This window comes from Bombina bombina, chromosome 1 (genome assembly GCF_027579735.1).
Source record: "Bombina bombina isolate aBomBom1 chromosome 1, aBomBom1.pri, whole genome shotgun sequence".
NCBI classification, from domain to species: Eukaryota; Metazoa; Chordata; class Amphibia; order Anura; family Bombinatoridae; genus Bombina; species Bombina bombina.
In genome coordinates, this window is record NC_069499.1 from 1,118,199,842 (window position 1) to 1,118,226,657 (window position 26,816).

At 42.6% G+C, this 26,816-nt stretch overlaps 1 protein-coding gene across 1 annotated transcript in view; it reads left to right on the plus strand.

The window, feature by feature from the left end:
* Positions 1–26,816, plus strand: part of CDK12 (cyclin dependent kinase 12) — a 470,679-nt gene that overhangs the window by 31,100 nt on the left and 412,763 nt on the right. Inside the window, exon 3 of the mRNA XM_053697993.1 lies at positions 15,552–15,728. Coding sequence (XP_053553968.1) covers positions 15,552–15,728 — 177 coding nt within the window. The remainder of the gene's footprint in view (positions 1–15,551; positions 15,729–26,816) is intronic.

Genomic DNA, 26,816 nt, shown 5'->3' on the forward strand with positions numbered 1-26,816 from the left:
TAAAATTACATGCCCTATCTTAACTATGAAAGTTTTTAATGTTGACTAAACTGTCCCTTTAAGATCTCCCATATGGTGACTTGTTTTGCATTGGGTACAGGTTCAGCTGTCTAGAAGCATCTTCCTCTGCTGTTAAAATGAAGTGTGACAGCATTTAGCTGTTTGGCCCTGATTTGCATTCACACATTCATCCCAGCTCCCCCCCCTCTCTTGTTTTACTCACAAACTATACCTTGTGTTTGTGGTCAGCAGATCAAGCATATTTTAGAAAACACTAAAATTTGAATTTCTCTTGTAAGATGTATCGAGTCCACGGATTCATCCTTACTTGTGGGATATTCTCCTCCCCTACAGGAAGTGGCAGAGAGAGCACCCACAGCAGAGCTGCCTATATAGCTCCCCCCTTAGCTCCACCCCCCAGTCATTCTCTCTCCCTGCTTAACTGCTAGGAAGGGCAAAGAGGAGTGTGGTGACAAAAATGTTAGGTTTTTATTTTCTCAAGCAAAAGTTTATTTTTAAATGGTACCGGTGTGTACTATTTACTCTCTGGCAGAAAAGGGATGAAGATTTCTGCAAGGAGGATGATGATCTTAGCATTTTGTAACTAAGATCCACTGCTGTACTCACAAGGGCTGAAGAGTACAGGAAAACTTCAGTTGGGGGAACGGTTTGCATGCTAAGCTGCATTAAGGTATGTTCAGTCTATTTTTTTCTAGACAGTGTTAATTCTAGAAAAGGCTGGCAATATTCCCATGAGGGAAGGGTAAGCTGTATTCAGACCCTTGGATAGGAATTTCAGCTTGCATGAAGGGCTCATTAGTTACTGGTGACACTGATAGGAAAAAACGTTTTTGTTTATTCAGTAAATGATGCAATTATAACATTTTTTTGAAGGGACTAAAGGGGTCATTGTGGCTTGTTTTTGAGTTTTCTAACCCACATGGTTAATTTAGAGACACTCTAGTGTTTGTCTGTTAGGCCTTAAAACATTGAGTGAGGTGGGAGGGGCCTATTTTCGCGCCTCAGTTGTGCAGTTTCTTTTCCTCTGAGACATCTAACTGCTTCTCCAGAGGTTCCTGCTGTTTTTGAGGGCTGTAAAAGAAGTTTTTTCCCCCCCACAAATTGTTCTGAAGGGCAGGTAGGAGCCACAGCAGAGCTGTGGCAAAGTGCTGAAAGTCTTTTTTACTGGTTTTGATGTTTTTTTCAATCCGGTTTTGCCATTAAGGGGTTATTTGTTTATTTGCATAGCTGTGCAAAGTTACTAAGGCTATATGATACTACTGTAAAAATGTTGTTATGTTTACTGCTTTTTTACACTGTTTTGCAGAATTTGTGCAGCTTTTTTTCTCTTAAAGGCACAGTACCATTTTATTTCTAAGTGTTATTTACTTTGATTACAGTGTTTTCCAAGCTTGCTTGTTACATTACTAGCCTGTTTAACATGTCTGACACCAAGGAAAATCCTTGTTCAATATGTTTGGAAGCCATTGTGGTACCCCCTCTTAGAATGTGTCCCAATTGTACTGATATGTCTATAAACTATAAAGAACATATATATTAGCACTTAAAAATAGTCAGAAGTAAATGAGGGTTCGCCATCTATCCCCCCCCTAAGTGTCACAACCAGTGACGCCAAGTACCTCTAGTGCGTCGAATTCATTTATTTTACAAGACATGGCCACAGTTATGAATACAACCCTCACAGAGGTTTTATCCTAACTGCCTGGTTTACATGGAAAGCGGGACAGCTCTGTGTTAAGGAAAAATGCTGAGCAGTTTGACGCTTTAGTAGCCGTATCTGATATGCCCTCACAATGCTCTGAGGTAGGGGTGAGGGATTTGTTATCTGAGGGAGAAATTTCTGATTCAGGAAAGATGCTTCCTCAGACAGATTCTGATATGACAAAGAGAAAATTTATAGGAGTGCCTAAGAGGCTAAGGTAAACTCCAGGTTCCTTCTACAATGTCACCTAAATTCTAAGGTGTATGAATAGCTGAGCAATAATCAAATACATAATCAAATACATACATACCATTAAAAAAGTATAAAGACTTCTCTTTATTACCAAACATCAAATTCTTGCAAAAATACACTTTAAAATCAACAAACTTAAAATCAATCAAAATCTGAGGTTTACTGGAATCTAGCAATATACCACAATGTTCCAGATCTATATCTAAGTCTCACTAAAAACCCCCCCAGATATTACCAATAGTGGAGATTAATCCAAAATTATAAAAAATGTAAAATTCTGTAACTGAAATGTTGTGGGGTGTGTCCAAAATAAAAAACAAGGAGATTGGTGTAAGCTCCAATGGTGATGTGTGCTTATGTTAATATTAAACTGACCAAGTTATTGCTCTCATTGAAAATACACACATGTGATTTGAAAAATATATATATATATGTGTTAGAAACCACAGTGGATAGAAAACCCAAAATGGTGGGAAAAAAAATCACAATCGCAAAACTTATAAAAAAGACAAACAAAAAATGTATATCAGATAATACTCGAAAATATATGCTGGCAGTGTTCAGTGTCAATATAATAAATCAAAAAACATTTGTGCACAATATCAATGTGTGATATAATCAAGAAAAAAAAATTTTTTTAAGAGAAAAAAAAAATTAAAAAAAAAATTATACAAAGTGGAATAACATAGACATAAAAATGCATTATCACCATGATCAAATACCGGTATGATCTAAAAAAGTAAACCAATTGGTTATATCAAAAAAGTAATAAGATAAATAACCAAAGCTAATGTAATTTCTTTGGCTATAATATCTAAGGATTAGGTCTAATAACCATAGGATTTTACTCCTATATAAAACAGTAGTATGTGTACTACAACATATTCAATAGTGATACACAAAGCTGGATATAACAGATACAATAAATTCAAAACAAAACAAATAAAAATGAGGAATGAATATAAAACAATGTCCAAAGTCCAGTTTGAAAATAAATCCGGGTGTTGGCCAAATAGTGGTGGATTAAACCAGGTCTTAAATCCAAAACCAGTCGACACGTTTCGGTCACAAAGAGACCTTTATCAAGACCTTTATGAAGACTAAATTAGCGGCAAAGAATTCAGGTTTTGCCATTTTAACACGCAGGGCGTTATGGCTTAAATCCTGGTCTTCTGATGTGTCATCTAAAACTAAACTTTTGAACATCCCTTTCAAAGGAAAGACCCTATTCGGGCCTGAACTGAAAGAGATTATTTTAGACATCACTGGAGGAAAAGGTCATGCCCTCCCTCAGGATAGATCAAATAAGAGGAGGACCAAACAAAATAATTTTCGTTCCTTTTGGAATTTCAAGAGTGGTCCCGCTTCAGCTTCCTCTGCTGCAAAGCAAGAGGGGAATTTTGCCCAATCCAAGTCAGTCTGAGAGACCTAACCAGGCTTTGAACAAGGGTAAACAGGCCAAGAAGCCTGCAGCTGCCTCTAAGACAGCATGAAGGGGTATCCCCCGATCTAGGACCGGATCTAGTAGGGGGCAGACTCTCTTCGCTCAGGCTTGGGCAAGAGATGTTCACGATCCCTGGGTTTTAGAAATTGTGTCCCAGGGATATTTTCTGGAATTCAAAGGCTCTCTTCCAAGGGGGACTTTTAACATTTCTCGATTGTCTGTAAACAGACAAAGAGAGAGGCGTTCTTACGCTGTATAGAAGACCTACATACCATGGGGGTGATCCGCCCAGTCCCAAAAGAGGAACAGGGGCTAGGTTTTTACTCAAACCTGTTTGTGGTTTCCAAAAAAGAGGGAACTTTCAGATCAATCTTGGATCTAAAAATTCTCAACAAGTTCCTCAAAGTTCCATCATTCAAGATGGAGACTATTCGGTCTATTCTACCTCTGATCCAGGAGGGTCAATATATGACTACCGTGGACTTAAAGGATGCTTATCTACACATCCCTATTCACAGAATTTTCACAAGGGTGCTAGGGTCCCTTCTGGCGGTTCTACGACCACGGGGCATAGCAGTGGCGCCTTATCTAGACGACATCTTATTTCAGGCGTCAACTTTCCCGCTATCCAAGTCTCACATGGACACTGTGTTGGATTTTCTGAGATCTCACGGGTGGACGGTGAACATAAGAGTTCTCTCTTCCCTCTTTTATAAGAGTTTCCTTCCTAGGGACTCTGATAGACTCGGTAGAAATTAAAATATTTCTGACGGCGGTCAGAAAATCAAAGCTCTTAACCACTTGCCGAGCTCTTCATTCCATTCCTCGGCCATCAGTGGCTCAGTATTTGGAGGTAATCGGACTCATGGTAGCGGCAATGGACATAGTTCCTTTTGCCCGCCTACACCTCAGACCACTACAACTTTGCATGCTCAAACAGAGGAATGGGGATTATGCAGATTTGTCTCCTCAACTGCATCTGGACCAGGAGACCAGAGATTCTCTTCTCTGGTGGTTGTCTCAGGACCACCTGTCTCAGGGAATGTGTTTCCGCAGGCCAGAGTGGCTCATTGTAACGACAGATGCCAGCCTGCTAGGCTGGGATGCAGTCTGGAACTCCCTGAAAGCACAGGGCTTATGGTCTCGGGAGGAATCTCTTCTCCCGATAAATATTTTAGAACTGAGGGCGATATTCAATGCGCTTCAGGCGTGGCCTCGGCTTGCTGCGGCCAAATTCATCAGGTTTCAGTCGAACAACATCACGACTGTAGCTTATATCAATCATCAAGGAGGAACAAGGAGTTCTCTAGCAATGATGGAGGTAACCAAAATAATCCGATGGGCAGAGGATCACTCTTGCCATCTCTCAGCAATCCACATCCTAGGAGTAGAGAAACTGGGAGGCGGATTTCCTAGTAGTTAGGACAGTTTCCCTTGAACCGAAAGGCTATGGGTTCAAATCCTACCTGGAAGTTAAAATATCACTTTAAAAGTGGGAACTCCATCCGGAGGTATTTGCTCAGCTGATTCAGCTATGGAGCACACCAGAATTGGATCTGATGGCGTCCCATCAGAATGCCAAACTTTCTCGTTACGGGTCCAGCTCCCGGGATCCCAAGGCAGTACTGATAGATGCTCTAGTAGTGCCTTGGTCCTTCAATCTGGCTTATGTATTTCCTCTCCTACGTCTGGTTGCCAGAATAAAGCAGGAGAGAGCTTCGGTGATTCTGATAGCACCTGCGTGGCCACGCAGGACTTGGTATGCAGACCTAGTGGACATGTCCTCGGTTCTACCATGGACTCTGCCAATGAGGCAGGACCTTCTAATCCAAGGTCTGTTCACGCATCCAAATCTAATTTCTCTGCGTCTGACTGCTTGGAGATTGAATGCCTGATTCTATCAAAGCGTGGTTTCTCTGAGTCGGTCATTGATACCCTTTTTCAGGCTAGAAAGCCTGTCACCAGGAAGATCGATCATAAGATTTGGCGCAAATATCTTTATTGGTGTGAATCCAAAGGTTACTCGTGGAGTAAGATTAGGATTCCTAGAATATTGTCTTTTCTCCAAGAAGGTTTGGAGAAGGGATTATCAGCTAGTTCCTTATAAGGACAAATATCTGCTTTGTCTATTCTCCTACACAAACGTCTGGCAGATGTCCCAGACGTTCGAGCATTTAGTCAGGCTTTGGTCAGAATCAAGCCTGTATTTAAACCTGTTGCTCCGCCATGGAGCCTAAATTTAGTTCTTAAAGTTTTTCAAGGGGTTCAGTTTGAACCTATGCATTCCATGGATATTAAGCTTCTATCTTGGAAAGTTTTTTGTTTTTAGTAGCTATCTCTTCGGCTCGAAGAGTTTCTGAGCTATATGCTTTACAGTGTGATTCCCCTTATCTTATTTTCCATACAGATAAGGTGGTTTTGCGTACCAAACCTGGGTTTCTTCCTAAGGTTGTTTTTTTTATAAGAATATCAATCAAGAGATTGTTGTTCCTTCACTGTGTCCTAATCCTTCTTCAAAGAAGGAACGTCTGTTGCACAATCTTGATGTGGTTCGTGCTTTAAAGTTCTACTTACAAGCAACTAAAGATTTCCTTCAAACATCTTCATTGTTTGTCGTTTATTCTGGTAAGCGGAGAGGTCAGAAGGCTACGGCTACCTCTCTTTCCTTTTGGCTGAAAAGCATCATCCGTTTGGCTTATGAGACTGCTGGCCAACAGTCTCCTGAAAGAATTACTGCTCATTCTACTAAAGCTGTGGCTTCCACATGGCTTTTAAAAATGAGGCTTCTGTTGAACAGATTTGTAATGCGGCGACTTGGTCTTCGCTTCATACTTTTTCCAAATTTTCCAAATTTGATACTTCTTCGGAGGCTATTTTTGGGAGAAAGGTTCTACAAGCAGTGGTGCCTTCCGTTTAAGGTCCCTGTCTTGTCCCTCCCTTCATCTGTGTCCTAAAGCTTTGGTATTGGTATCCCACAAGTAAGGATTAATCCGTGGACTCGATACATCTTACAAGAGAAAACATAATTTATGCTTAATAAACAACTAGTACTCTAGTGGCAGATGGTGTCACTACAGTACTTATAAGAGGCGCCTAGGAGCTGATAAAACACACTTAGAAATATGGTATGCAGATGATAAGCTAATGAGACAAAATTTATAATATGATAGGTATAAGGGTATACAGACTAATAGTCCAATAGGTGGTGAGTGATGATAGGGAAGTCCTTTATTGCAGTGACGGATAGTCCCAGATGGTGTGTATCCAAAGCGACAGGCCGCTCCTCTAGGGTGTCGTGCCGCGACACAGGTCAAGGAAATCTAAACAAATCAGAATAGAGGGCGCCACATAGTGCAGATCATAAAGTAACTTTTAAAACAGGTACAGGAATGGCAGAAGAATCCTACTCACAAGATGTAGAGCACAGATGTGCAATACCAGCAGTCTGGAACTGCTCGTCGTCCGGTAGACCAATGGATGATATCGCAAAGGGGATCCTCGTCTCGTCAGGGAGAGTCCAGAGATACCACAGGAGGAAGTCTGTACAGCGATGGTCAGTCCCACAGGTCCAGAGGCCTGAATGAAGAGTCCACAGCTCCAAATTGGTAGAGAAATCTCAGAATAGGGAAAATAATAGGTCGGCAGCAAATGGAGGGTTGGAAGAACTTTAAAAAGTTTATTAAAATGATAAAAACAGCAACGCGTTTCTCAGTGTTAAACACTGTTTCATCAGGCTATACAAAAACACACTCACAGCTGCCATATTTAAACCATAACAAACCAATCAGATTGCAGGAAAAATTGCACACCCCTGGCGGGTAGTACCAAAAATACACATAGTGGGAGTGAAGTTAACATAAATTCATAATATCTTAATACAAAACATAAATTATATATACAATTCATAAGCACTATACTTTTTCCAAAGACAACAGATCCCTAATTTGTAAGTGTAAAGGAAAGGGTTAGAAATTACAATTAAATTACAATCAACACCTAATTGTAATTTCTAACCCTTTATTTTTCACATACAAATTAGGGATCTGTTGTCTTTGGAAAAAGTATAGTGCTTATGAATTGTATATATAATTTGTTTTGTATTAAGATATTATGTATTTATGTTAACTCTTCACTCCCACTATGTGTATTTTTGGTACTACCCGCCAGGGGTGTGCAATTTTTCCTGCAATCTGATTGGTTTGTTATGGTTTAAATATGGCAGCTGTGAGTGTGTTTTTGTATAGCCTGATGAAACAGTGTGTAACACTGAGAAACGCGTTGCTGTTGTTTTTATCATTTTAATAAACTTTTTAAAGTTCTTCCAACCCTCCATTTGCTGCCGACCTATTATTTTCCCTATTCTGGGATTTCTCTACCAATTTGGAGCTGTGGACTCTTCATTCAGGCCTCTGGACCTGTGGGACTGACCATCGCTGTACAGACTCCCTCCTGTGGTATCTCTGGACTCAACCTGACGAGACGAGGATCCCCTTTGTGATATCATCCATTGGTCTACCGGACGACGAGCGGTTCCGGACTGCTGGTATTGCACATCTGTGCTCTACATCTTGTGAGTAGGATTCTTCTGCCATTCCTGTACCTGTTTTAAAAGTTACTTTATGATCTGCACTATGTGGCGCCCTCTATTTTGATTTGTTTAGATAATTTTTGCTTACCTGATAAATGTATTTCTCTTGTGATGTATCGAGTCCACGGCCCGCCCTGTATATTAAGACAGGCATATATATTTCTCCAACATAGGTGTGTCCGGTCCACGGCGTCATCCTTACTTGTGGGATATTCTCTTCCCCAACAGGAAATGGCAAAGAGCCCAGCAAAGCTGGTCACATGATCCCTCCTAGGCTCCGCCTACCCCAGTCATTCTCTTTGCCGTTGTACAGGCAACATCTCCACGGAGATGGCTTAGAGTTTTTTAGTGTTTAACTGTAGTTTTTATTATTCAATCAAGAGTTTGTTATTTTAAAATAGTGCTGGTATGTACTATTTACTCAGAAACAGAAAAGAGATGAAGATTTCTGTTTGTATGAGGAAAATGATTTTAGCACCGTAACTAAAATCCATGGCTGTTCCACACAGGACTGTTGAGAGCAATTAACTTCAGTTGGGGGAACAGTGTGCAGTCTCTTACTGCTTGAGGTATGACACATTCTAACAAGACGATGTAATGCTGGAAGCTGTCATTTTCCATATGGGATCCGGTAAGCCATGTTTATTAAGATAGTAAATAAGGGCTTCACAAGGGCTTATTAAGACTGTAGACTTTTTCTGGGCTAAATCGATTCATTATTAACACATATTTAGCCTTGAGGAATCATTTATTCTGGGTATTTTGATATGATTATATCGGCAGGCACTGTTTTAGACACCTTATTCTTTAGGGGCTTTCCCTAATCATAGTCAGAGCCTCATTTTCGCGCCGGTATGGCGCACTTGTTTTTGAGGACAGCATGGCATGCAGCTGCATGTGTGTGGAGCTCTGATACATAGAAAAGTCTTTCTGAAGGCATCATTTGGTATCGTATTCCCCTTTGGGCTTGGTTGGGTCTCAGCAAAGCAGATTCCAGGGACTGTAAAGGGGTTAAATATAAAAACGGCTCCGGTTCCGTTATTTTAAGGGTTAAAGCTTCCAAATTTGGTGTGCAATACTTTTAAGGCTTTAAGACACTGTGGTGAAATTTTGGTGAATTTTGAACAATTCCTTCATACTTTTTCGCAATTGCAGTAATAAAGTGTGTTTAGTTTAAAATTTAAAGTGACAGTAACGGTTTTATTTTAAAACGTTTTTTGTGCTTTGTTATCAAGTTTATGCCTGTTTAACATGTCTGAACTACCAGATAGATTGTGTTCTGACTGTGGGGAAACCAAGGTTCCTTCTCATTTAACTATATGTATTTTATGTCATAAAAAAAATTTAGTAAAAATGATGCCCAAGATGATTCCTCAAGTGAGGGGAGTAAGCATGGTACTGCATCATCCCCTCCTTCGTCTACACCAGTCTTGCCCATACAGGAGGCCCCTAGTACATCTAGTGCGCCAATACTCCTTACTATGCAACATTTAACGGCTGTAATGGATAATTCTATCAAAAACATTTTAGCCAATATGCCCACTTATCAGCGAAAGCGCGACTGCTCTGTTTTAGAAAATTCTGTAGAGCATGAGAACGCTGATGATATGGTTTCTGAAGGGCCCCTACACCAGTCTGAGGGGGCCAGGGAGGTTTTGTCTGAGGGAGAAATTTCAGATTCAGGAAACATTTCTCAACAAGCTGAACCTGATGTGATTACTTTTAAATTTAAGTTGGAACATCTCCGCGCTCTGCTTAAGGAGGTGTTATCCAATTTGGATGATTGTGATTATCTGGTCATTCCAGAACCACTATGTAAAATGGAAAAGTTCTTAGAGGCCCCGGGGCCCCCCGAAGCTTTTCCTATATCCAAGCGGGTGGCGTACATTGTTAGTAAAGAATGGGACAGGCCCGGTATACCTTTAGTACCTCCCCCCATATTTATAAAATTGTTTTCCTATAGTCGACCCCAGAAAGGACTGATGGCAGACAGTCCCCAAGGTCGAGGGGGCGGTTTCTACTCTACACAAGCGTGCCACTATACCCATAGAAGATAGTTGTGCTTTCCAAGATCCTATGGATAAAAAATTAGAAGGTCTGCTAAAGATGTTGGTTCAGCAAGGTTCCCTTCTACAACCAATTGCATGCATTGTCCCTGTCACTGCAGCCGCGTGTTTCTAGTTTGATGAGCTAGGAAAGGCGATTATTAGTAATTCTTCTTCTTATGAGGAGATTATGGACAGAATTCGTGCTCTTAAATTGGCTAATTCTTTCACCCTAGACGCCACCTTGCAATTGGCTAGGTTAGCGGCGAAAAAATTCTGGGTTTGCTATTGTGGCGCAGAGCGCTTTGGTTAAAATCTTGGGCAGCGGATGCGTCTTCCAAGAACAAATTGCTTGACATTCCTTTCAAGGGGAAAACACTCTTTGGCCCTGACTTGAAAGAGATTATCTCTGATATCACTGGGGGCAAGGGCCACGCCCTTCCTCAGGATAGGTCTTTTCAAGACCAAAAATAAACCTAAGTTTCGTCCCTTTCGCAGAAACGGATCAGCCCCAAGGGCTACGTCCTCTAAGCAGGAAGGTAATACTTCTCAAGCCAATCCAGCCTGGAGACCTATGCTACCAAGACAGCATGAAATGCGGGCCCCCGATCCGGGACCGGATCTGGTGGGGGGCAGACTCTCTCTCTTCGCTCAGGCTTGGGCAAGAGATGTTCTGGATCCTTGGGCGCTAGAAATAGTCTCCCAAGGTTATTCTCTGGAGTTCAAGGGGCTTCCTCCAAGGGGGAGGTTCCACAGGTCTCAGTTGTCTTCAGACCACATAAGAAGACAGGCATTCTTACATTGGGTAGAAGACCTGCTAAAAATGGGAGTGATTCATCCTGTTCCATTAGGAGAACAAGGGATGGGGTTCTACTCCAATCTGTTCATAGTTCCCAAAAAAGAGGGAACGTTCAGACCAATCTTAGATCTCAAGATCTTGAACAAGTTTCTCAAGGTTCCATCGTTCAAGATGGAAACCATTCGAACACTTCTTCCTTCCATCCAGGAAGGTCAATTCATGACCAAGGTGGATTTCAAGGATGCGTATCTACATATTCCTATCCACAAGGAACATCATCGGTTCCTAAGGTTTGCATTCCTGGACAAGCATTTCCAGTTCGTGGCATTTTCTTTCGGATTAGCCACTGCTCCTAGGATTTTCTCATAGGTACTTGGGTCCCTTCTGGCGGTGCTAAGACCAAGGGGCATTGCTGTAGTACCTTACTTGGACGACATTCTGATTCGAGCGTCGTCCCTTCCTCAAGTAAAGGCTCACACGGACATTGTCCTGGCCTTTCTCAGATCTCACGGATGGAAAGTGAACGTGGAAAAGAGTTCTCTATCTCCGTCAACGAGGGTTCCCTTCTTGGGAACTATAATAGACTCCTTAGAAATGAGGATTTTTCTGACAGAAGCCAGAAAAACAAAACTTCTAGACTCTTGTCGGATACTTCATTCCGTTCCTCTTCCTTCCATAGCGCAGTGCATGGAAGTGATAGGTTTGATGGTAGCGGCAATGGACATAGTTCCTTTTGTGCGCATTCATCTAAGACCATTACAACTGTTCATGCTCAGTCAGTGGAATGGGGACTATTCAGACTTGTCTCCGAAGATACAAGTAAATCAGAGGACCAGAGACTCATTCCGTTGGTGGCTGTCCCTGGACAACCTGTCACAAGGGATGACCTTCCGCAGACCAGAGTGGGTCATTGTCACGACCGACGCCAGTCTGATGGGCTGGGGCGCGGTCTGGGGATCCCTGAAAGCTCAGGGTCTTTTGTCTCGGGTAGAATCTCTTCTACCGATAAATATTCTGGAACTGAGAGCGATATTCAATGCTCTCAAAGCTTGGCCTCAGCTAGCGAGGGCCAAGTTCATACATCAACCATCAGGGGGGAACAAGGAGTTCCCTAGCGATGGAAGAAGTGACCAAAATCATTCTATGGGCGGAGTCTCACTCCTGCCACCTGTCTGCTATCCACATCCCAGGAGTGGAAAATTGGGAAGCGGATTTTCTGAGTCGTCAGACATTGCATCCGGGGGAGTGGGAACTCCATCCGGAAATCTTTGCCCAAGTCACTCAACCGTGGGGCATTCCAGACATGGATCTGATGGCCTCTCGTCAGAACTTCAGAGTTCCTTACTACGGGTACAGATCCAGGGATCCCAAGGCGGCTCTAGTGGATGCACTAGTAGCACCTTGGACCTTCAAACTAGCTTATGTGTTCCCGCCGTTTCCTCTCATCCCCAGGCTGGTAGCCAGGATCAATCAGGAGAGGGCGTCGGTGATTTTGATAGCTCCTGCGTGGCCACGCAGGACTTGGTATGCAGATCTGGTGAATATGTCATCGGCTCCACCATGGAAGCTACCTTTGAGAGACCTTCTTGTTCTAGGTCCGTTCGACCCACTCCAGCTGACTGCTTGGAGATTGAACGCTTGATCTTATCAAGGCGAGGGTTCTCAGATTCTGTTATTAATACTCTTGTTCAGGCCTGAAAGCCTGTAACCAGAAAAATTACCACATAATTTGGTATATCTGTTGGTGTGAATCTGCAGGATTCCCTTGGGACAAGGTTAAGATTCCTAAGAGTCTATCCTTCCTTCGAGAAGGATTGGAAAAAGGATTATCTGCAAGTTCCTTGATGGGACAGATTTCTGCCTTGTCTGTGTTACTTCACAAAAAGCTGGCAGCTGTGCCAGATGTTCTAGCCTTTGTTCAGGCTCTGGTTAGAATCAAGCCTGTTTACAAAATTTTGACTCCTCCTTGGAGTCTCAACCTAGTTCTTTCAGTTCTTCAGGGGGTTCCGTTTGAACCCTTACATTCCGTTGATATTAAGTTATTATCTTGGAAAGTTTTGTTTTTGGTTGCAATTTCTTCTGCTAGAAGAGTTTCAGAATTATCTGCTCTGCAGTGTTCTTCTCCTTATCTGGTGTTCCATGCAGATAAGGTGGTTTTGCGTACTAAACCTGGTTTTCTTCCAAAAGTTGTTTCTAACAAAAACATTAACCAGGAGATAGTTGTGCCTTCTTTGTGTCCTAATCCAGTTTCAAAGAAGGAACGTTTGTTGCACAACTTGGATGTAGTTCGTGCTCTCAAATTTTACTTAGCAGCTACTAAGGATTTCAGACAAACTTTGTCTTTGTTTGTTGTTTATTCTGGTAAACGGAGAGGTCAAAAAGCAACTTCTACCTCTCTCTCCTTCTGGATTAAAAGCATTATCCGATTGGCTTATGAGACTGCCGGACGGCAGCCTCCTGAAAGAATCTCAGCTCACTCCACTAGGGCTGTGGCTTCCACATGGGCCTTCAAGAACGAGGCTTCTGTTGATCAGATATGTAAGGCAGCGACTTGGTCTTCACTGCACACTTTTTCTAAATTTTACAAATTTGATACTTTTGCTTCTTCTGAGTCTATTTTTGGGAGAAAGGTTTTGCAAGCCGTGGTGCCTTCCATTTAGGTGACCTGATTTGCTCCCTCCCTTCATCCGTGTCCTAAAGCTTTGGTATTGGTTCCCACAAGTAAGGATGACGCCGTGGACCGGACACACCTATGTTGGAGAAAACAGAATTTATGTTTACCTGATAAATTACTTTCTCCAACGGTGTGTCCGGTCCACGGCCCGCCCTGGTTTTTTTAATCAGGTCTGATAATTTATTTTCTTTAACTACAGTCACCACGGTAACATATGGTTTCTCCTATGCAAATATTCCTCCTTAACGTCGGTCGAATGACTGGGGTAGGCGGAGCCTAGGAGGGATCATGTGACCAGCTTTGCTGGGCTCTTTGCCATTTCCTGTTGGGGAAGAGAATATCCCACAAGTAAGGATGACGCCGTGGACCGGACACACCGTTGGAGAAAGTAATTTATCAGGTAAACATAAATTCTGTTTTTTAAACTTTCAGTCACCACTGCACCCTATAGTTTCTCCTTTTTTCTTCCTAGCCTTCGGTCGAATGACTGGGGGGTGGAGCTAAGGGGGGAGCTATACAGGCAGCTCTGCTGTGTTTGCTCTCTCTGCCACTTCCTGTAGGGGAGGAGAATATCCCACAAGTAAGGATGAATCCGTGGACTCGATACATCACAAGAGAAATAAATTTATCAGGTAAGCATAAATTATGTTTTTGTATCTGTAATTCAATAGCAAACTGACCGTAAAGTCAGAATTAAACTTTCATAGTTTAGGTTATGCAGTTTTAAACAACTTTCAAACTTTCTTTTGTTATCAAATTTGCTTTGTTCTCCTGTTATCCCTTAAATCTTTATAGCCTTTATAGGAGCATGCATGTGTCTTTTTAGTAAGCTATGAGAGCGGTGTTTGGCAACATTGTAGCCGTGTTATACATTGTTGCAAACACTGCTACTAGACCAGTGATGGCTAACCTTGGCATTCCAGATGTTTCAATACTGCATTTCCCATGATGCTCGACTGGACTTCAGAGTGCTTAAGCATCATGGGAAATGTAGTTCTGAAATATCGGCAGTGCCAAGGCTAGCCATCACTGTACTAGAATAAGATCTGTGCAAATCCATATCTTAGTGTGTTGCACTTTCAGAAAAAATCTGTCAGAAAAAAGCTGAATGCATCTGCAGAATGCACATGTCTAACTGCTACCATAGCCGTGCATGCTCCTTAGCTCCTATGAAAGTAAAGGTAGATTTGCCTTTCAACAAAGATTACCAAGAGAACGAAACAATTTTGAGAATAGAACTTAATTGGAAAGTTGTTTAAAATGTCATGCTCTGTTTGAATCATGAAATTTTAATTTTGAATTTAGTGTCACTTTTAATAATTGATAATCAGAAGATAAAATTAAACATTTTTATGACTGTATACCATCTTACAATTTTATGCAGATAATGAGAAGGTCTAAAATAACCAACTATAAAAATATTAATTATATTTGAACAAAAATTCAGATTTCCCAGTGGGGTCGCTTAAACCATTTTGACAACTGATGCACGGCCACTGGATAGTTATTCTGATATGAAAACCATTATTTGAATTTCGGGACTCCACTCTTTCAAACGTTGAGTCTTATGAGATATTTCTATGATGACAACATAATAAAGGACTCTTAAAAAGCAACAAACTTTCAAACTAATATCAATGCTATGAAGTATTTGTCAATTAGTTAGCAGCTAGATAGACACAGGGACACTTGTTTGAAAGATGAGTATTGCTGAAATAAGGTATGTCAAGTTTGTCTATGTATTGTGTGGGGCAACATTGAGGATACCAAATGTCCTGATGTTCCGTACGCCTTTTGGTTCTGTCAGGTGATCACTTGCTATGGTGATAAACTGATAGCCACATGGCCGTGGTGATCACCTAAAAATTAAAAGCGGGGGGGGCACACACCCACACCCACCATTGTTTCTTGCCCCTGTCCGGATCAAACACCTGCTAATATCATGCTCAAATATGCCATTTTCATGAGCTATTAGTTTGCCTTCAATGTTTTGCACTGTGTAACAAGATTTGTGTGTTTTTTCTAGCCCCATGGATATTCCCCCTTCAAAACCTACAAGAAAGGAGAAAGAACACAGACCTCGTCACCTTCTTACTGACCTTCCACTTCCTCCTGAGCTCCCTGGAGGAGATCCATCTCCCCCAGACTCTCCAGACTACAAAGTAGTGACACCTCCCCCACAACCTATACGGAAGAGACCAAAGTAAGTATTCCTTCTTTTCTTTAAACGGTTGTACTTTCCACAGTGCTGCATTTTTTTTTTTTCTTCAAAGTAAATTTTTATTAATAAATAGGTTACAGAAACCATATAACCAGATTGTAGGTTGTTTGGTTCTGGCCTGGAGTATATTAAAGGGACAGCAAACACCACTTTTCATATAACTGCATGTAATAGACACTACTATAAATAATAATATGCACAGATGCTGATCTAAATATCCAGAATAAAATCGTAAAACATACTTGGACGCTCCCAGTTTAGCACTTTTAAATAGGTTAACTGGAACACCCAGTGACTAAAGACCCTCCCCCTTCCTCTGCATATGAAAAGACCCTTTACACAAACAGGAGCAAGCTGAAGTAGGTATACATCCGTATACTCCTAAAACTTTGAGGCTTGGTTAGGAGTCTGAAAATCAGCACAATGTTATTTAAAAATATGCAAAACTATACATTTAAAAAACCAAAAAACTGTATGGGCTATATAAATGTATGATCTACAAAACATTTATGCAAAAAAAAATCTAGTGTCCCTTTAAGCCTGAAACATAATGAGCAAAACTGTTTGTGTGCAAATATAAAAGCATATAAATATTTTCACAAGATAGGAGAGAAAAACATGTTAACTGTCTAAATTGAAACTATTACTACAGTATTAGTTTAGTACTTCCTACTAATTAATCTTCACTGGCTGATTAGGACAACTGCCTCTGCATTACTGGTGGAGATGGATACTCCTCTTTAAGTATGACGACAAAACATTGGTTTATTCTGGACAGGAACTTAAAGTGAATGTACTCGTTCAAGTCATAGGTCAGAATTTTTACAAATAGTGGGACTTTCATTCATCAAATGAGTAACATCCTGATCTTATGAGATTTTTTACCTTTTTAATACTATAGCGATAAGCACTGTTTCTCAGCCCCCCATGGTCCTCAGTTGATTGACAGATGGCGAATCTGCAATCCACTAATTGTTTTTTTCTCCCCGGGCCGTGACGTTTGTGCAAACCCTGGAGCAGTTCCGGTGAGCAGGGATTAGAGGTCCGGAAGCACGTGTGAAGGGGCGGGAGTGGGTGGGACCGCTACAGTAAAATATCAAGTGGGAGAGGGAGGGGGGACTAAGTGTTGGGAAAGCGCTTTGGGAGGGGGAGAGGCGTAAGGTATTGGGGGGGGGGCAGCTACACTACAGAAATTTTTTTTTTTTTTTTTTTTTTTTTTTTTAAAGTTAACTGGGTACTGGCAGAATATATTAAACAAAAATATATATATCTAATCTATATACCTTATTTTAGTACTGGCAGACTTTCTGCCAGAAATTAAGATGGCGGTGACAATTGTGGGGTAGGGGAAGAGAGCTGTTTGAGAGGAGTCGGGGAAGGATCAGGGGGTGGGATGTGTCAGGTGAGAGACTGAGCTCTACAATAAAGCTAAAATTAACTCTACAAGCTACCTAATTGTGTGGTGCGCAGTGGCATTTAGCAGCCTTCTAATTACCAAAAAGCAATGCCAAAGCCATATATGTCTATTTCTGAACAAAGGGGATCCCAGAGAAGCATTTACAACCATTTGTGCCATAATTGCACAAGCTGTTTGTAAATAATTTTAGTGACAAACCTAAAGTTTGTGAAAAAGTGAACAATTTTTTTTTATTTGATCACATTTGGCAGTGTAATGGTGGCATGAAATATTCCAAAATGGGTCTAGATCAATACTTTGGGTTGTCTATTAAAAAATATATATATACATGTGAAGGGTTATTCAGGGATTCCTGACTGATATCAGTGTTACAATTGAAATGAAATAAAATGGTTTGGAAATAGCAAAGTTCTACTTGTACTTATTGCCCTAGAACTTGCAAAGAACATGTAAACATTGGGTATTTCTAAACTCAGGACAAAATTTAGAAACTATTTAGCATGCGTGTATTTTGGTGGTCGTAGATGTATAACAGATTTTCGGTGCCAAAGTTAGAAAAAGTGTGTGTGTTTTTTTTTTTTTTTTCTCCATTGTTTTTCATCATATTTTATAAAAATTTTTTATAGTAAATTATAAGCTATGATGAAAATAATGGTATCTTTAGAATATCAATTTAAAGAGACACTCTGGTTAAATTAAATTTTCATGATTCAGATACAGCATGTCATTTTAAACAACTTTCCAATTTACTTCCATTAAAAAAAATGTGCACAGTCTTTTATATTTACAATTTTTGAGTCACCAGATCCTACTGAGCATGTGCAAGAATTTACAGACTATACGTATATGCATATGTGATTGGCTGATTGCTATCACATGGTACAAGGGAAGTGGAAATATACATAACTGAAATTTGTTATAAAAAAAAAATCTACTAATTTGAAGTTCAGACTAAGTGCTATTGCATTGTCTTGTTATATTGCATTTGTTGATTATGCAAATCTAATGTGTTGACTGGCACTTTAACGGTACAGTAAATGAGTAAGAGAAAAATTACAGCTAAACACAAACACCGCAGAAATGTAAAAATAACCCTGGTCCTTAAAGGACCAGTAAACACAGCAGATTTGCATAATCAACAAATGCAAGATAACAAGACCATACAATAGCATTTACTCTGAATTTCAAATGAGTAGTAGATTCTTTTCTAACACATTTTAAAGTTATGTATATTTCCACTCCCCCTGTACCATGTGATAGCAATCAGCCAATCACAAATGCATATACGTATAGTCTGAGTTCTTGCACATGCTCAGTAGGAGCTGGTGACTCAAAAAAGTGTAAATATAAAAGACTGTGCACATTTTTTTTTAATGGAAGTAAATTGCAAAGTTGTTTAAAATTACATGCTGTATCTGAATCATGAAAATTTAATAAAGCCTGAGTGTCCCTTTAACGGTAAGAAAATTAAAAAATTGTTTGGTCACTAAGGGGTTAAAGGGACAGTGTACCCTAAACATTTTTTCTCCCCTTTAACTTGTTCCCAAAGATCCAGTTTACCTTCTGAAGTGTATATTGAATTGTTCACAAATCGCTCCTTTATCGTTATTTCACAATTTGAAATAGCATGTGGCATCCCCACCTAAACTTCAAAATGTCAATACTTAAAGGGACAGGAAACCCAAATCCTGTTCTCCATTATTCAGATAGGACATACCATCTTAAAGGGACAGTATACACTCATTTTTATATAACCGCATGTAAGAGACACTACTATAAAGAATAAGATGCACAGATATCGATATAAAAATCCAGTATAAAACTGTTTAAAAACTTACTTAGAAGCTCTCAGTTTAGCTTTGTTGAAAAGGTAGCTGGAAAGCCCACTGCAAGTGGGAAATAAGACGCTTTCCCCCCCCTCCCCCTTCTTTTGCATATGAAAAGACCCTATACACAAACAGGAGCAAGCTGGAGAAGGTAGCTGACAGTATTCACACAAAGCTTTGGGGCTTAGTTAGGAGTCTGAAAATCAGAGCAATGTTATTTAAAAATAAGCAAAACTATACATTTAAAAAAAAAAAAAAACTTCATGGACTATAAAAATAGATCTACAAAACATTTATTCAAAGAAAAAATGAGTGTATAATGTCCCTTTAAACAACTTTTCATTTTACTTCTAATATCTAATTTGTTTTCTCTTGGTATACTTTGTTGAAATCCTACTAGGAGCTGGGAGATAACTGCTGATTGGTGGCTATAAATATATGCCTTTTGTCACTGGCTTACCTATGTGTTCAGCTAGCTCCCACCAGTGTATTGTTGCTTATTCAAGAAAAACCAAGAGAATGACGCACAATTGATAACAGAAGTAAATCAGAAAATTGTTTTAAAATGTATTATCTGCGGTTTCATGTCCCCTTATGTATTGGCTATTGAAAAGCTGTATGAACTATCCTGCAGTAAAAATGACACTCCCAGTGGTGATTAGGAGGGATAAGTAATAAAATGTTACAATTCAATTGTTCTCTCTATGTATTGGCTTTGGTATACTGACAGATATAAGATAAGGAAGCATTTGTGCATACAGAAATTGATCAAATTAGGAGATTGCCCTGCAAGCTCAACCCATTTTAATGGGTTGTGGTTTCAAAGAACAAAATTCTCTCTCTCGCTCTCTCTCTATCGCTCTCTCGCTCTCTCTCTCGCTCTCTCTCGCTCTCTCTCTCGCTCTCTCTCTCGCTCTCTCTCTCTCTCTCTCTCTCTCGCTCGCTCTCGCTCTCGCTCTCTCTCGCTCTCTCTCCCCCTCGCTCTCTCTCGCTCTCTCTCGCTCTCTCTCCCCCTCGCTCTCTCTCGCTCTCTCTCCCCCTGCTCTTTTGAGCTCTCTCTCTCTCTCTCTCTCTCCCCCGCTCTTTTGAGCTCTCTCTCGCCCTCTCTCTCGCCCTCTCTCTCGCTCTCTCTCTCTCCCCCCGCTCTTTTGATCTCTCTCTCTCTCTCTCTCTCTCTCTCTCTCTCTCTCTCTCTCTCTCTCTCTCTCTCTCCCCCCGCTCTTTTGAGCTCTCTCTCTCTCCCCCCGCTCTTTTGATCTCTCTCTCTCTCTCTCTCTCTCTCTCTCTCTCTCTCCCCCCGCTCTTTTGAGCTCTCTCTCTCTCCCCGCTCTTTTGAGCTCTCTCTCTCTCTCCCCCCCGCTCTTTTGAGCTCTCTCTCTCCCCCCCGCTGTTTTGAGCTCTCTCTCTCGCTCTCTCTCTCTCCCCCCGCTCTTTTGAGCTCTCTCTCTCTCTCGCTCTCTCTCTCGCTCTCTCTCTCGCTCTCTCTCTCGCTCTCTCTCTCGCTCTCTCTCTCGCTCTCCTCTCTCGCTCTCTCTCTCGCTCTCTCTCTCGCTCTCTCTCTCGCTCTCTCTCTCGCTCTCTCTCTCGCTCTCTCGCTCTCTCGCTCTCTCTCTCGCTCTCTCTCTCGCTCTCTCTCGCCCTTGCTCTCGCTCTCTCTCTCTCTCTCTCTCTCCCCCCGCTCTTTTGAGCTCTCTCTCTCTCTCTTCCTGCTCTTTTGAGCTCTCTCTCTCTCTCTCTCTCTCTCTCTCTCTCTCTCCGCTCTTTTGAGCTCGCTTGCTCTCTCGCTCTCGCGCTTTCTCTCTCGCTCTCGCGCTTTCTCTCTCGCTCTCGCGCTTTCTCTCTCGCTCTCGCGCTTTCTCTCTCGCTCTCGCGCTTTCTCTCTCGCTCTCGCGCTTTCTCTCTCGCTCTCGCGCTTTCTCTCTCGCTCTCTCTCTCTCTCTCTCTCTCTCTCTCCGCTCTTTTGAGCTCGCTTGCGCTTTCTCTCTCGCTCTCGCGCTTTCTCTCTCGCTCTCGCGCTTTCTCTCTCGCTCTCGCGCTTTCTCTCTCGCTCTCGCGCTTTCTCTCTCGCTCTCGCGCTTTCTCTCTCGCTCTCGCGCTTTCTCTCTCGCTCTCGCGCTTTCTCTCTCGCTCTCGCTCTCTCTCTCTCGCTCTCTCTCTCGCTCTCTCTCTCTCTTCCTGCTCTTTTGAGCTCGCTCTCGCTCTCTCTCTTCCTGCTCTTTTGAGCTTTCTCTCTCTCTCTCTCTCTCTCTCTCTCTCTCTCTCTCTCTCTCTCTCTCTCTCTCCCCGCTCTTTTGAGCTCGCTCTCGCTCTCTCTCTCTCTTCCTGCTCTTTTGAGCTCGCTCTCTCTTCCTGCTCTTTTGAGCTCGCTCTCGCTCTCTCTCTCTCTCTCTTCCTGCTCTTTTGAGCTCTCTCGCGCTCTCGCTCGCTCTCTCGCGCTCTCTCGCGCTCTCTCGCGCTCTCTCGCGCTCTCTCGCGCTCTCTCGCGCTCTCTCGCGCTCTCTCGCGCTCTCTCTCTCTCTCCCCCGCTCTTTTGAGCTCTCTCGCTCTCTCTCTCTCTCTCTCTCTCGCTCTCTCTCTCGCTCTCGCTCTCTCTCTCGCTCTCTCTCTCTCTCTCGCTCTCTCTCTCTCTCGCTCTCTCTCTCTCTCTCTCTCTCTCTCTCTCCCCCCGCTCTTTTGAGCTCTCTCGCTCTCTCTCCCCCCCGCTCTTTTGAGCTCTCTCTCTCGCTCTCTCTCCCCCCCACTCTTTTGAGCTCTCTCTCTCGCTCTCTCTCCCCCCCGCTCTTTTGAGCTCTCGAGCTCTCTCTCTCCCCCCCGCTCTTTTGAGCTCTCTCTCTCGCTCTCTCTCCCCCCCGCTCTTTTGAGCTCTCTCGCTCTCGCTCTCTCTCTCTCTCTCTCCCCCCCCGCTCTTTTGAGCTCTCTCTCTCTCGCTCTCTCTCTCTCTCCCCCCGCTCTTTTGAGCTCTCTCTCTCTCTCGCTCTCTCTCTCTCCCCCCGCTCTTTTGAGCTCTCTCTCCCCCCGCTCTTTTGAGCTCTCTCTCTCCCCCCGCTTTCTCCAACATAGGTGTGTCCGGTCCACGGCGTCATCCTTACTTGTGGGATATTCTCTTCCCCAACAGGAAATGGCAAAGAGCCCAGCAAAGCTGGTCACATGATCCCTCCTAGGCTCCGCCTTCCCCAGTCATTCTCTTTGCCGTTGCACAGGCAACATCTCCACGGAGATGGCTCAGAGTTTTTTGGTGTTTAAATGTAGTTTTTATTCTTCAATCAAGAGTTTGTTATTTTAAAATAGTGCTGGTATGTACTATTTACTCTGAAACAGAAAAGAGATGAAGATTTCTGTTTGTAAGAGGAAAATGATTTTAGCAACCGTTACTAAAATCGATGGCTGTTTCCACACAGGACTGTTGAGAGGAATTAACTTCAGTTGGGGGAAACAGTGAGCAGACTTTGGCTGCTTGAGGTATGACACATTTCTAACAAGACTTGGTAATGCTGGAAGCTGTCATTTTCCCTATGGGATCCGGTAAGCCATTTTCTTAATTTTCAATATAAGAATAAAAGGGCTTCACAAGGGCTTTAAAGACTGGTAGACATTTTTCTGGGCCAAAACGATTACTATATAAGCATTTTTAATGGTTTATAACTTTGGAGAGTTATTTTAATCTTGGCAATTTTGTTAAAAAAACGGACAGGCACTGTATTGGACACCTTTTTCACTGGGGGCCTTTTCTAGTCATAGGCAGAGCCTCATTTTCGCGCCACTAATGCGCAGTTGTTTTTGAGAAGCTAGGCATGCAGATGCATGTGTGAGGAGCTCAGATCCACTGAAAAAGCTTATTGAAGGCGTCATTTGGTATCGTATTCCCCTCTGGGCTTGGTTGGGTCTCAGCAAAGCAGATACCAGGGACTGTATAGGGGTTAAATGTAAAAACTGCTCCGGTTCCGTTATTTTAAGAGTTAAAGCTTTCAAATTTGGTGTGCAATACTTTTAAGGCTTTATGACACTGTGGTGAAATTTTGGTGAATTTTGAACATTTCCTTCATACTTTTGCGTATATTCAGTAAAAAAGTGTGTTCAGTTTAAAATTTAAAGAGACAGTAACGGTTTTATTTTAAAACGTTTTTTGTGCTTTGTTATCAAGTTTATGCCTATTAACATGTCTGAACCATCAGATAGACGATGTTCTGTATGTTCGAAAGCCAAGGTTCCTATCCATTTAAATATGTGATGAATGTGACAAACAAAGTAGGGACAATGATGCCACTGATAATAATGTTGCCCAAAATGATTCCTTAAGTGAGGGGAGTAAGCATGGTACTGCATCATCCCCTTCTATGTCTACACCAGTCTTGCCCACTCAGGAGGCCCCTAGTGCATCTAGTGCGCCAATCCTCCTTACTATGCAACAATTAACGGCTGTAATGGATAATTCAATTAAAAACATTTTAGCCAAAATGCCCACTTATCAGCAAAAGCGCGACTGCTCTGTTTTAGATACTGAAGAGCATGAGGACGCTGATGATAATGGTTCTGACATGCCCTTACACCAGTCTGAAGGGGCTAGGGAGGTTTTGTCTGAGGGAGAAATTTCAGATTCAGGAAAAATTTCTCAACAAGCTGAACCTGACGTTATTACATTTAAATTTAAGTTGGAACATCTCCGCGCTCTGCTTAAGGAGGTGTTATCTACTCTGGATGATTGTGACAATTTGGTCATTCCAGATAAATTATGTAAGATGGACAGGTTCCTAGAGGTCCCGGTGCCCCCCGAAGCTTTTCCTATACCCAAGCGGGTGGCGGACATTGTAAATAAAGAATGGGAAAGGCCCGGCATACCTTTTGTCCCTCCCCCTATATTTAAGAAATTATTTCCTATGGTCGACCCCAGGAAGGACTTATGGCAGACAGTCCCCAAGGTCGAGGGGGCGGTTTCTACTCTAAACAAACGCACCACTATCCCTATAGAAGATAGTTGTGCTTTTAAAGATCCTATGGATAAAAAATTAGAGGGTTTGCTTAAAAAGATGTTTGTTCAGCAAGGTTACCTTCTACAACCAATTTCATGCATTGTTCCTGTCACTACAGCAGCGTGTTTCTGGTTCGAGGAACTAGAAAAGTCGCTCAATCAAGCATCCTCTTATGAGGAGGTTATGGACAAAGTTCAAGCACTTAAGTTGGCTAACTCTTTTACCTTAGACGCCACTTTGCAATTAGCTAGATTAGCGGCGAAAAATTCAGGTTTTGCTATTGTGGCGCGCAGAGCGCTTTGGCTGAAGTCTTGGTCAGCGGATGTGTCCTCCAAGAACAGATTGCTTAACATCCCTTTCAAGGGGAAAACGCTGTTTGGCCCTGACTTGAAAGAGATTATTTCAGACATCACTGGGGGAAAGGGCCACGCCCTTCCTCAGGATAGGTCTTTTAAGGCTAAAAATAAAACAAATTTTCGTCCCTTTCGCAGAAACGGACAAGCCTCAAATTCTACATCCTCTATGCAAGAGGGTAATTCTTCTCAAACCAAGCCAGCCTGGAGACCGATGCAAGGCTGGAACAAAGGTAAGCAGGCCAAGAAGCCCGCTACCGCTACCAAGACAGCATGAGATGCTGGCCCCCGATCCGGGACCGGATCTGGTGGGGGGCAGACTCTCTCTCTCTTCGCTCAGGCTTGGGCAAGAGATGTTCAGCATCCTTGGGCGCTAGAAATAGTTTCTCAAGGTTATCTCCTGGAATTCAAGGAACTACCCCCAAGGGGAAGGTTCCACAGGTCTCAATTGTCTTCAGACCAAATAAAAAGACAGGCATTCTTACATTGTGTAGAAGACCTGTTAAAGATGGGAGTGATTCATCCTGTTCCATTAGGAGAACAAGGGATGGGGTTTTACTCCAATCTGTTCATAGTTCCCAAAAAAGAGGGAACATTCAGGCCAATTTTGGATCTCAAGGTCCCATCGTTCAAGATGGAAACCATTCGGACAATGCTTCCTTGTTTGTTGTTTATTCTGGTAAAAGGAGAGGTCAAAAAGCAACTTCTACCTCTCTCTCTTTTTGGCTTAAAAGCATCATCAGATTGGCTTATGAGACTGCCGGACGGCAGCCTCCTGAAAGAATCACAGCTCATTCCACTAGGGCTGTGGCTTCCACATGGGCCTTCCAAGAACGAGGCTTCTGTTGATCAGATATGTAAGGCAGCGACTTGGTCTTCACTGTACACTTTTACCAAATTTTACAAATTTGATACTTTTGCTTCTTCTGAGGCTATTTTTGGGAGACAGGTTTTGCAAGCCGTGGTGCCTTCCATCTAGGTGACCTGATTTGCTCCCTCCCATCATCCGTGTCCTAAAGCTTTGGTATTGGTTCCCACAAGTAAGGATGACGCCGTGGACCGGACACACCTATGTTGGAGAAAACAGAATTTATGTTTACCTGATAAATTACTTTCTCCAACGGTGTGTCCGGTCCACGGCCCGCCCTGGTTTTTTAATCAGGTCTGATGATTTATTTTCTCTAACTACAGTCACCACGGTATCATATGATTTCTCCTATGCAAATATTCCTCCTTTACGTCGGTCGAATGACTGGGGAAGGCGGAGCCTAGGAGGGATCATGTGACCAGCTTTGCTGGGCTCTTTGCCATTTCCTGTTGGGGAAGAGAATATCCCACAAGTAAGGATGACGCCGTGGACCGGACACACCGTTGGAGAAAGTAATTTATCAGGTAAACATAAATTCTGTTTTTTTCGCTCGCGCTCTCTCTCTCTCCCCCCGCTTTTTTTCGCTCGCTCTCTCTCCCCGCTCTTTTGAGCTCGCTCGCGCTTTCTCTCTCTCTCTTCCTGCTCTTTTGAGCTCTCGCTCTCTCTCTCTCTCGCTCGCTCTCTTTTGAGCGCTCGCTCGCTCTCTCTCTCGCTCGCTCTCTTTTGAGCTCTCTTTTGAGCTCTCTCTCTCTCTTTTGAGCTCTCTCTCTCTTTTGAGCTCTCTCTCTCTCTCTCTCTCTCTCTCTTTCTCTCTCTCTCTCTCTCTCTCTCTCTTTTGAGCTCTCTCTCTCTTTTGAGCTCTCTCTCTCTCTCTCTCTTTTGAGCTCTCTCTCTCTCTCTCTCTCTCTCTCTTTTGAGCTCTCTCTCTCTCTCTCTCTCTCTCTCTCTCTCTTTTGAGCTCTCTCTCTCTCTCTCTCTCTCTCTCTTTTGAGCTCTCTCTCTCTCTCTCTCTCTCTCTCTCTCTCTCTCTCTCTCTCTCTCTCTCTCTCTCTCTCTCTCTCTCTCTCTCTCTCTCTCTTTTGAGCTCTCTCTCTCTCTCTCTCTCTCTCTCTCTCTCTCTCTTTTGAGCTCTCTCTCTCTCTCTCTCTCTCTCTTTTGAGCTCTCTCTCTCTCTCTCTCTCTCTCTCTCTCTCTCTTTTGAGCTCTCTCTCTCTCTCTCTCTCTCTCTCTCTCTTTTGAGCTCGCTCTCTCTCTCTCTCTCTCTCTCTTTTGAGCTCTCTCTCTCTCTCTCTTTTGAGCTCGCTCTCTCTCTCTCTCTCTCTCTTTTGAGCTCTCTCTCTCTCTCTCTCTCTCTTTTGAGCTCTCTCTCTCTCTCTCTCTCTTTTGAGCTCGCTCTCTCTCTCTCTCTCTCTTTTGAGCTCGCTCTCTCTCTCTCTCTCTCTCTCTCTTTTGAGCTCTCTCTCTCTCGCTCTCTTTTGAGCTCTCTCTCTCTCTCTCTCTCTCTCTCTCTCTCTCTCTTTTGAGCTCTCTCTCTCTCTCTCTCTCTCTTTTTTGAGCTCTCTCTCTCTTTTGAGCTCTCTCTCTCTCTCTCTCTCTCTCTCTTTTGAGCTCTCTCTCGCTCGCTCGCTCTCTCTCTCTT